The sequence below is a fragment of the Phalangium opilio genome, unplaced genomic scaffold (assembly GCF_054372755.1).
Source record: "Phalangium opilio isolate 3A_F unplaced genomic scaffold, DU_Popi_V2 ptg000086l_1, whole genome shotgun sequence".
Classification (NCBI taxonomy): domain Eukaryota; kingdom Metazoa; phylum Arthropoda; class Arachnida; order Opiliones; family Phalangiidae; genus Phalangium; species Phalangium opilio.
Window position 1 is genome coordinate 1013256 of NW_028324191.1, and position 12185 is coordinate 1025440.

At 35.5% G+C, this 12185-nt stretch overlaps 1 protein-coding gene across 1 annotated transcript; it reads left to right on the top strand.

Annotated features, from left to right (window-relative positions):
* The first annotated feature begins 5987 nt into the window (after positions 1–5987).
* On the top strand, positions 5988–10564 carry LOC149650536 (uncharacterized). The gene is made up of 5 exons (XM_089849127.1): positions 5988–6011; positions 9593–9640; positions 9729–9992; positions 10056–10278; positions 10331–10564. Exons 1-5 carry the CDS (start codon positions 5988–5990, stop codon positions 10450–10452), a joined length of 681 nt encoding a protein of 226 aa, XP_089705253.1. The 3' UTR covers positions 10453–10564.
* Positions 10565–12185: the final 1621 nt, after the last annotated feature.

Genomic DNA, 12185 nt, shown 5'->3' on the forward strand with positions numbered 1-12185 from the left:
CAGCACTGGTACCAAAAAATGGTCTGATCATAAACCAACCTTAAAAATTAAAGGTGGCAGCACATTCTCTGATTTTTTTGAAGCTGTGCGGGCAAGTAAAACTCTAGGGGCGAATCGTGAGCAGATTTCCGCTTTAAGGGTTAACCATAGTTTTATACCTATTATCATTGAAAGAATCCCTGTTAAACATTTTATCAACTGAATTAACAATTCTGACTCATTAAGTGGCTGAAACTTTTAAGCAATGGTCTCTTAAACCATACTATGGGAATTTCCCCCTTAATGAAAGAAAATAGTTAAAATCTTATAACAATATCTTGTCAAGATATAATTACTTTAAGTTTTTCTTAATACCTCAAATATTCCCTATAAACTGATGATTACTATCACTTCTCCCTCTCACTCTAACCATATTAAATCTAATTAACATAACTTTTAATAAATCCTTAAGATCAGAGAAACATCTTAGAAAAAAAATATTAAAAAAACATTAAACTGAAAATGATAACAAATCTTTTTTCTACATTAGACCCCTCAACTTCATCTAATTTATCAATAAACTGATTATCACTATTTATCCCATCTCTTATACTACCCCACATTTTTTGGACCAAAAATAATTCAATTCAATTAATGTTTAATGTCTGCATAATAACATGCTTGCGCACTTTTTACAATTATACAGAGTAGTTATATTAGTTTTTATAATTTTCCTATGTTAGTCGTTCAACAAAAACAAAAAGGTAAAATATCCAATTCTATAAATTTTCGTTATTTAGTAAAAGTTTTCATCGCTTTTTATTATTATTATTATTAAGTCATTAATGCAATTTTTAATTCTCTTTTGAATTTCTGTTGGTTATTTTCAAATATATCTAGACGGTCGGCAATTTTGTTATAATGTCTTTGGGCTCTGGTTACGGGGTTCAGATTTGAATTAGTTTTTATGTAAAAGATTTCTTTGCATCTTGTTTTTAGGTTTGGTACTCTAAAGTGTATATTTTCGAACAGTTCCATACAGTCAACGCGGTTGTGAACTATTTTATATAAAAATGTAATTTCCATATATTTAATTCTATTTTCAATGGTAAGTATATTTAATTTCCTTAGAGTTTCTATGTAATCAAGCTGACCCTGTGCTGCAAAGTATATTTTAAATTGTTTAACAAACTTTCTTTGTATGCGTTCGAGTTTTGTTATATTATAATTAGCAGTGCCTCCCCATACGAGAGCGCAGTATTCTAGTTTTGGTCTTACGATTGCCGTATATAGTTGAGTGAATACCTTTGCACTTCTAAGTTCCCTTGAAATTCTAAGAATACCATATAATTTTCTAAGTCCCTCAGAAATCGTTATGTCTATGTGTTCCCGGAAATACAGTTTCTTATCTAGCCATGTGCCCAGGTCTTTAGTTAGATTTGACCTATTTATTATGGTGTTATCTATTCTGTACTCGAAAGTAATAGGGTTGACCTTTCTAGTAAAAGACGCCACTGTTGTTTTCAGGGCATTAAGATTCATTTCATTAAGCAGACCCCATTGGTTAATTCTATTCAATTCCTTTTGAAGTTCGATGCAATCTGATAGCTTTCCAACGTTTTTATAGGTTTTATTGTCGTCCGCGTAGGCTTTTATTTGTGCTTCTTTGGATCGTTTGTCGTATAGGTCGTTAATGAAAATTGAGAATAGCAATGGGCCCAGAGAGGACCCCTGTGGAACGCCTCTTAATGATTTGTATCTACTCGCTGTAAGAACATTGTTTATCTTTATGATGTTCCATCTATTGGTTAGATAGCTTTCCATCCAACAAAGTAGCGGGCCGCCTAATCCGTGACTGGTCAACTTGGAAAGAAGAATCTTATGGTTCATACAATCAAAGGCCTTAGACAGATCCATAAATATGCAGTCCACTTGTTGCTGGTGTTCGATTAATGGAGCTGCGTACGTTAGTAGTGATGTTAAATTGGTAGCGGTTGATCTGGATTTACAAAAACCGTGTTGTTCTTTGGCAAGAATGGGTGAAAACCAGGCGCTTATGTATTTATGGATTATACACTCAAAGAGTTTCGAAAAAACCGGTACCAGTGAAATCGGACGATAATTGTTTATGTCAACTTTAGGACCTTTTTTATGTATCGGTATTATGACTGAGGTTTTCCATGCTGCTGGATATGTTCCGTTTGATAGTGAGAGATTGAAAATATAGAGTAACAGTGGAGCAAACACGTCCTGACAGCCCTTGATTATAAATGCAGGTATTTCGTCTAATCCGGTTGATTTTTTATTTTTCAGCTTCCTGATGCCTTCTATGACGTCCTGAGTGGTGATTTGAAGTTGGCTAAAGGTTCCGTGGTTTGTGGCATTCGTTTCCTCAGGTAGGGGTTTATGTATTGTCGTTGTTCCTTTAGGGTTACTACCAATGGCTTTGAAATGTGTACAGAATATTTCCGCTAGTACTTTATTCGATGTTGCATATGTCCCGTCGTTTTTTGAGAGAATAAGGGCCTCCTTTTCTTTCGGTTTTAATCTATTATTAACGTATGTCCATAGTTTGTCTGGTTTTTCTTTCAGGTCGGCCACAACTAACGAGGTGAAATGTAGGCGGTCTATTTTTAGAAGTCTTTGAGATTCCCTTCTGTTATTTCTGTAAAACTCAAGATCTTCCGGTTTTTTTGTGCGCTTATATTTTTTGTGGAAATATAGTTTTCTCCCTAGACATTGGCGTAACTCTTTCGAGAACCATAATGGGTATCTATGAATTATTTTGCCCGCTTTTGGTACATTTTGATTTATTACTTCCTGATCAGTTTCCTGCAGAATGTCTACTGCCTTGTCTGGTACTTTTGTTTGGAGTAAGTCTGTCCAGTCTCTGGTCCTGAGAGAGTTATATAGTTGTTTGTAATCACCTTTGCTATAATTACGCCGTTTTCGGTCATCTGAAAGGTTTTGTCTTATGTCTTCCCAGCTAAGCGATATTAGAAGAGGTGGGTGATAGACGTCGACGGGTAGCAGATGTGTATTGTCCATGGTAACGGATATATCGTCGATGTTGGTAAGTACTAAATCCAGAGTATTGCCGGATTGGTTCTTAAGTGTATTCTTCTGTTTCAGATTTAGTGCGCATGTGAGGTCAAAGAAAATTTCAGCTTTTGGTTTCACCATACTATTACAGTCATGGGAAGTTAGACGTTCCCAGTCAGCTCGCGGTAGGTTAAAGTCACCAAGGATTAGGTGTGTGCCGTCATAGAGTTGAAGTCGTTCACTTATTTTTTGGATGTAATGTCCGTACTCTTCGACCTTACAGTTTGGAGGGAAATAGTGATTACCAAGTAATATATTTCGGCCTTTGGTCGTGATTATCTCAATCCAAACGCACTCGCTGGTGAGCTCTAGGTCAGATCTCCGTATGGCTTTAAGGAGTCGCTTTGCGATGATCATTGAACCTCCGCCGCGGATACTATGTTCGGAGTTTTGTCGTCGGTCGGATCTAAATGCCACCATATTTTCTGGTATAAAATCAGCGTTAAAATGGGTTTCATTAAGATAGGTTTCTGTTAAACAGATGATGTCGGAGTCACAGTTGACTAGTGCTAGATGGAGGTCTTCTAGCTTGGTGCGGAGTCCTCTCACGTTTTGATAGCGTATGTTTAGTGAGTGCTTGTGGTCATGCATTTTGGTCGTTTTTGCCATAATTATCCGAGACACTGTGGTAAGTAGTAAACTTCTTCCCTTTCCTTACTTCTCGTTTGTAGATAAGTCCTTACTCAGGCTATTGTCTCTGTTTATTGTGGCCGTGACTTTTGGTACGCTACCATTTGGAGATGGCGGAGTGTCTATCCGTGTGGTTTCGTCCAGGACACTATCCCTAACCTCATCGTATTTGCGATTGTGCCTGAGCCATCCTCTGTAGACTGAGTTTTCTGGCCAAGATTCAGGGTTATCAAGTTTTTCAAACTCTGTGTCTCCCAGAGCCACGTGATAGGACGCGTAAGCAGGGGATCTGGTTTTTAGTCTAGTCACCACGACTGTTTGAAGAGTATGTTCTTTTTGTAACCAGCTTTTGAAGTCTGTCGTTGATAGACTTGGATCTATACGAGAGACAAAGTAGGCCTTTTTCCTTATAATTTTTGTGTTTTCTGGTAGAAGCGCCCGGATTGTGGTTGAGTTGTTCTTTCCTACCCTGTGGGGCTTGACTTTATTGTGTTGCTTACTTTGATTTGTTTGTCGGCTTTTAGTATTGGAAAAAACTTTATCCCTTCTACTTATACTGTCGTTCCCAGTATTATTCTGTACCATGTCACTATAGGTGCACATTGGTGATGTGTTCTCTATTGATCTATTTGCAATTTTGTTATAGCTTTCTGTCAGAATACTTAACTGGCCAGTGACTAGAGAGTTTTGTAGTTTTAGTTCGTTTAGCTCTTCGGTGATTGGAGTGAGGTCTATTGGGGACATCGATGCTGTAGTAATAGTGCTCGAGTTATGTAAAAGAATGTTAGTTTGAGTTTTCAAGTCCTTAATGTCGTTTTGTATGGATGCCATTACTTTGTCATGATTAATCTCCTGATGCGATTTTATTGTCTTTGTGTCAACTTTAAGAGACAAATTTTGACTTTTTATGTCCTCTAATTCTGATTTTACAGAGCCAATTTCATCTAATAACATATTCATCAAACTCTTAAGTTGATCAAACACTGACTTATTATCCCTAGATATTCCTTCCTCGTTAAAGTATTCATTTAACATTTTTGGTAATTCGTTCATGAGAGAGTCTATAATACTGTCAAGTTTATTTTTATTTGCTGTTTTAGGTTCCTTTTTCTTTATATGATGCTCAATGTCTCTAACCGCAGCGGACCGCTCTTCAATTTTATTTTCCTTTAGGGTTTTAGATTGGCTCAGCGGTATGTTGTTGGTTGATTGGCTAGGATTTGAAGTAAGAGATAATAGGGCATCTTCAGAATGGCTTTTTCTTTTGCAACTATGACAAAGATGTTTGGAATTAATTCCATTATATATTAAGGTGATTTCATCCTCACTGATAAGATTTAAGCATTTGCTGTGGCTCTTCACTTTACATTCCTTGCAGGGAATTGCTTTCTGACTACCAAACACGCCTTCTTCACAAATTGGACATGGGTCTTTAGCGGCCGTTTCTCAATTATTACAAAAAAAAATTTTTACACTTTACACCTAGAATTTAAAAATCTTTTAAATTGGACATTTACTAATGGGATCACAAGTCTAATTTTAAGATTAATTTGACTCCTAGCAATTAATAATCTAATAGGTTTAATACCCTACATTTTTACAGCTACAAGCCATTTGGTGATTTTCCCGAGTTTTGAAAGTGGTCTCGAAATTTTTGTAAGGATTTTTACATTCGCATTGTAATGCGCAAATACGGATAAATTTGTTTTAAAACGGCCTAGATTATCTTACATCCATAGTACATGGATATACTTAATAAATATACTATACAATGTAGTATATTTAAATTTATTACTTAATATTCGTTAGGTATTTATATACATCATATGCATGCATCATGAATGTATTGGTCCAGGCCGGTTGGGCCGGGCCCCACCAAACATTTACGAAACTCTACGCCTATGCAGAATTTTGAACAATTAAAAAATAATATTTAACAGATCTTTGTGAACTAAAAATAACGCATTAGTTCCAAATTAGTTAATACGTAAACTAAAGCAAAAAACAAATGCACCACTGCTTCAAAACAGGGTTGTGTTATTTAAGAATAAACAATGATTAAAAATAAGAAATACACTCCAAATAATAACGATTGAAATTATTAAAATAATTAATAAAATTTTGGAAAATTGATGCGGTACCGGTCCGACGTCGGCAGGTACCGGTCCGACGTTGGAATGGAAACTGTTTTGATGTCTTGTCAAATTTTTTTTCCATTTTGTTGCAAAGTTGCATTCTTGTCATTTGAAAGATTTTTCTTCTGTATGTTTAATAAGATGATTCTTGTAATGACCAATGTGGTCTGTTGCATAACAGACTTGTAAATAGTGATAATTTCATCGGGAAGATAGTGACCTCATAAAAATAATTTTTGCGTTTAACTGACTGTAAAAAACCATTAAAACCACTACAGAGCAGTGTTTTCCGAACAGAATAGTTTTATTTTGTTCTGTAAAATGTAAACAAAACGACCCAAGGGCTGGGCCATAATAGTAGCCACATCGTTATCTATTTAATTATTCTTACTTCAATAAATTTACTTCTGTTATATTTGTAATAGTGCGACATAAACAGAAATCTTGAAATTTCTTTATGTTATAATTGTAATAACCCGGTTCCGAAAAGCTTTTGCTTGAAAAATTCCCCACGATTTCTTTGAATGTTGAAATAGGGGAGTGGCATTGAAAGCGTGAAATACTTGTCGACGGGTGAAAGAAATTTTAAAGGGAGTTTTAAACCTTCCATTTTAAGGCTATATCATAATCCCCCCTCTCTCTCTCTTTCTCTCTCTCTCTCTCTCTCTCGCTTGAAACATAGAGCAAATGTGAAACAAACAATGCTTAACCTAATAATGCTTAGATGTACATCATACGATATTACTGAAAAGGAGTTTCTAAGAGATTTTTTTCCTTTTCGTTGAAAAAGTGAGTTGACCGGTCAAGGCAGCAGCGGCTGGCAGCCCATCCTATTCAGATTGGCTGGTTATCATGGTTTTCACGTCAATTAAATTTAGATACTACAACAATTTCGTGGACCGTTGACACAAATAATGGAAGGAATGAGGGATGGGATTGAAAAGTGCAACTGGTCTTCTGAAAATAACCCGTTTTTATCATGCTCTAGTCTAGTATAGTCAGAAGCCGATTAGGCTTTACACATGAAGTACGTAACATGTGTCATTGTACCTGGAGGAGCTACACGATATTCTCTAAGCTCCTGGGAAAGACCCCCCCCCCTTATGCGGAGGAACATAATTCGGTAAGGCGGCTCCTTCGGATCCTTGCGATCCTTCCGCTTTAAGAACCGATTTACCAGGTACGTAAATTAGGGAACTACTTTAAAAACTGAATATTCTTTAGTTAAAACTATATACACAATACCAAAGATTAATTGGGAGTAAGGCACGAAGACTCTGTTTTTTACGAGGATTTTTTTCTGTTCTCGCGGCTACGGCGAGCCCAGCCGCTGGCGGCTCCGGAATCGGGATAAAGCCGATACCTAGCCGAGGCTTAGTGTAGTTTTCGAGTCTACTATTATTCGCAGAGCTATTTTTCTGTTGAAATTAAAAAAATTCTTATAATATTTAGTTGAAGACTTATTAAATGACTCGAAAATTTTCGAAACTTGAGCTTTCAAACGTTTAATATAATATAACGACTAACGAACGATCGCAAATTTGCCTTTCGAGCTTCCCGGATATGCCGCCGGCGAGGTCCCATGCAAGAAAATAGTAATAGCCGTCGCTGATTGGTCAGGCGTTAAAGAGGCTATCTACGGTTAGGGGACTTATGATTGGTTAAAAGTTTTTTTGTTCGTCTGTTTAGTTTTTATGTCATGAAATCTATGGCCAAAGCTATGGAAAAGTGGGACTTACGTACTTTATGTGTTAAGCATAATCCGCTTTTGGAATAATGCGACAAATGTAAGGCCAGGGATACTAGATGCTTTAAGTGAGATTCGAAGGGAGACAGAAATTGCGACAGAGTTATCGGCGTGTCATGCGCAGTACAGTCTACCGGACTTCTAGATTTTAGTGCAATTGAAAGCCAAAATAAGGATGATGGCGGGAGGATGCGAAATCTTAGAGAAATAGGCACGCTGTGGACGGCTTAGGTCCGGTGGAACGCAAAATATGGGGGAATACTCAGAATAGGAATTAAATTTGTCCTTCATAGGGAAAAACCAGACGGCGTGAGTTATAGATCCCCGTTAAAAAAACCTCTGTCGCAGTCTCGTCTGAACGTACGTGAAAAGGCTCTAGCTGATCATCTTACTTTAAAAATCTAGTATCCCTGGTAAGGCCAACTCCATAGAGTAGAAAACAATTTTCAAAATGTTTTTCGAGGCACAAGTATAAATTAGTCTTAAGGGTTAAGTCGCTCTCATGGTTTCCTAAGTTGGTGATTTTCCCGAGTTTTGAAAGTGGTCTCGAAATTTTTGCAAGGATTTTTACATTCGCATTCCCTTGTGGAAAATTTCATTGGAAACCAATTAAAAACATGTAGGACATATGGGGAATTTATAGGAAAAATACACCTATGCGTGTACTCATAGGGAAACTATAAGAAACCAATAGGTTCCCTATTGCAATATGTATTGGGATTTAATTGGAAGAGACTGCAATAGAAAATCAATACGAAACCCATTGGTTCCCTATTGCAATATCTATTGGGATTTAATTGGAAGAGACTGCAATAGAAAACCTATAGGAAACCAATAGGTTCCCTATTGCAATATGTATTGGGATTTAATTGGAAGAGACTGCAATAGAAAATCAATAGGAAACCCATTGGTTCCCTATTGCAATATCTATTGGGATTTAATTGGAAGAGACTGCAATAGAAAACCTATAGGAAACCAATAGGTTCCCTATTGCAATATGTATTGGGATTTAATTGGAAGAGACTGCAATAGAAAACCTATAGGAAACCAATAGGTTCCCTATTGCAATATTTATTAGGATTTAATTGGAAGAGACTGCAATAGGGAACCCATAGGCTCCCCAATTGCATTGTAAATTGGTCTTTAATTGGAAGGGACTGCAATAGAAAACGTATAGAAAAGCCATAAGCTTCACAATTAACATGTCTATTGGGATTTTATTGGTAAGAATTCGGTAAGATTAGTGCTTTGATATAGGTATATGCAAATAATTATTTCTTAAGAAACTTTTATTAACATGGTGCTTTATTAAAACTTTTACTGAAACTTAAAAATGGCTTCATTTCAATTTAAATTTTAGTGAAAGTGTAGTGAAAGTGTAATTATTTAATACTTTTGGATTTAAATTTACATTATGCCCTTAGATTCAACTAAATTTGGGAAAGGGGATAGGTAGTGCTTCTTATTTACGGTAAAGACCAAAATATTCTGCGTCTTTTTCACTATCCTTAGAAATGGGTGTCCATTACTACCAATATTAACAACTTTGTACTCCCTTAAAATAACTATAGGCAGTTCAGAATTTTGACACCCCAAATTTAAATACACAAAATTAAGTATTTCACTTGGATTGACAGCAGAAGTCTATTTAAAATTGCATTAAATGGATTTATTTTGAATTTTATATTGCTCCATGGTGGAAGATTGCTACCATCAAATGGAAAACGGCATTAGCCAATTTAATTTGCCAATTTCTATCTACCCCATGGAGCCATAATAACGGGACTACTAGTTAAAAAATCGATATAGACTGTTCAAATCCCGGTCTCTCGTTATCATTGCTCCACGTGTGTGTTAAGGCTCCATGCCCTAGGCTTATTCTCTCACACGACAGTCGACACACGCCTCCAGGGTGGCGCCACATTCTCTACTCTCTCTCTCTCTCCCCGCTCCTGTAACGAACGCATCGTTTCGTTTGATTTTGAATTTTAACGGATAGGCTGCTAGGAGTCAGCTCGTTACCGACAGACAAACCCAAGCGCATTCGGTAAATCATGTTTTTGTTCAACTATTATTAAAAAATTACTTTGACTTTAATGGCAATATTCTACTATAGTATTATGGGTAAAATCAAGGGAAAAACGTATTTAACGCCGACGTTCAAACAAAACCTTATTCTAAGCCTTGGTCATCAAGACAAAGAAGTAGAAGCAAAGACAAAGAAACCCCTATTTGCGCTAGTTAAGTTCACCGGAACTAACATACAGCGTATTGTTAACATCAAAAATATTACGGGATTTAAACCAAATCATTTGAATGATTTTAAACTTTGCACAATTACAAATATCTTGAAGAAGAGACTGAGGCATGGACTAAAGTGCTTATACTTTTATTGGGATGTAAGTAAATTTTTTTTTTAAATCTAGTACTGCCGCTCAGCTATTTGTAAATTAATTTTGCAGATTTATCTGGGAAACGGCGTTTTGTTAAATAAATGCAAGTGGGAAAATTGTCTCATGGCCCAAAATCCATCAATTTTTACGAAAAATTTGGCTGTTACGATATGGGGGACCACAGTCCTTGCTACTACTAGCCTGACAGGAGTAATTTCTAATAGAATGAAAAATACCAGATATGATGAAGCTAGGCCACCCCTCACCCCCCAAAAAATTCAGTCAATAAAGAGTAAGTTTATAATTATTATTTTAAGTAAATATCAAAGTCCAAAATCTTCAAGGTGGCGTAAGGTACTACGGGGAGCAGAAAAAACTATCTCCTGATCTTATTGATGTTGCTGTGAAAGGTGTTCATCACGCTTTAACTCGAAAAATTGCTGTTATTAGGAAAAAGATTAAATAATTATTTTGTAAAAAAGCCGTAATAAAATGTATAGCATTCTAGGGTGCTAATTTTTACACTATTAGAATGGTGGCTCTTCACATGCAAAGTCCGTTTATTGTGTTAATTTGTACTCCTCTCACAGATTTTAATTCCTAGTACAACTGCATTAGTTTTAGGTCTTATCAAAGCCCCTTAGGGGTTTTTTCCTGTCGGAATTCCAGTTTGATTATTACCTTTAGGAATCCCATTTTGATTATTACCTATAGGAATCCCATTTTGATTATTACCTATTGGAATCACATTTTGATTATTACCTATAGGAATCCCATTTTGATTATTACCTATCGGAATCCCATTTTGATTATTACCTATAGGAATCCCATTTTGATTATTACCTATAGAAATCCCATTTTGATTATTACCTATAGGAATCCTATTTTGATTATTACCTATAGGAATCCCATTTTGATTATTACCTATAGGAATCCCATTTTGATTATAACCTATAGGAATCCCATTTTGATTATAACCTATAGGAATCCCATTTTGATTATTACCTATAGGAATCCCATTTTGATTATTACCTATAGGAATCCCATTTTGATTATAACCTATAGGAATCCCATTTTGATTATTACCTATAGGAATCCCATTTTGATTATTACCTATAGGAATCCCATTTTGATTATTACCTATAGGAATCCCATTTTGATTATTACCTATAGGAATCCCATTTTGATTATTACCTATCGGAATCCCATTTTGATTATTACCTATAGGAATCCCATTTTGATTATTACCTATAGGAATCCCATTTTGATTATAACCTATAGGAATCCCATTTTGATTATTACCTATAGGAATCCCATTTTGATTATTACCTATAGGAATCCCATTTTGATTATTACCTATAGGAATCCCATTTTGATTATTACCTATAGGAATCCCATTTTGATTATTACCTATAGGAATCCCATTTTGATTATTACCTATAGGAATCCCATTTTGATTATTACCTATAGGAATCCCATTTTGATTATTACCTGTAGGAATCCCATTTTGATTATAACCTATAGGAATCCCATTTTGATTATTACCTATAGGAATCCCATTTTGATTATTACCTCTCGGAATCCCATTTTGATTATTACCTATCGGAATCCCATTTTGATTTCTACCTATCGGAATCCCATTTTGATTATAACCTATAGGAATCCCATTTTGATTATAACCTATAGGAATCCCATTTTGATTATTACCTATAGGAATCCCATTTTGATTATTACCTATAGGAATCCCATTTTGATTATAACCTATAGGAATCCCATTTTGATTATTACCTATAGGAATCCCATTTTGATTATTACCTCTCGGAATCCCATTTTGATTATTACCTATCGGAATCCCATTTTGATTTCTACCTATCGGAATCCCATTTTGATTATTACCTATCGGAATCCCATTTTGATTATTACCTATAGGAATCCCATTTTGATTATTACCTATCGGAATCCCATTTTGATTATAACCTATAGGAATCCCATTTTGATTATAACCTATAGGAATCCCATTTTGATTATTACCTATAGGAATCCCATTTTGATTATTACCTATAGGAATCCCATTTTGATTATAACCTATAGGAATCCCATTTTGATTATTACCTATAGGAATCCCATTTTGATTATTACCTATAGGAATCCCATTTTGATTATTACCTATAGGAATCCCATTTTGATTATTACCTATAG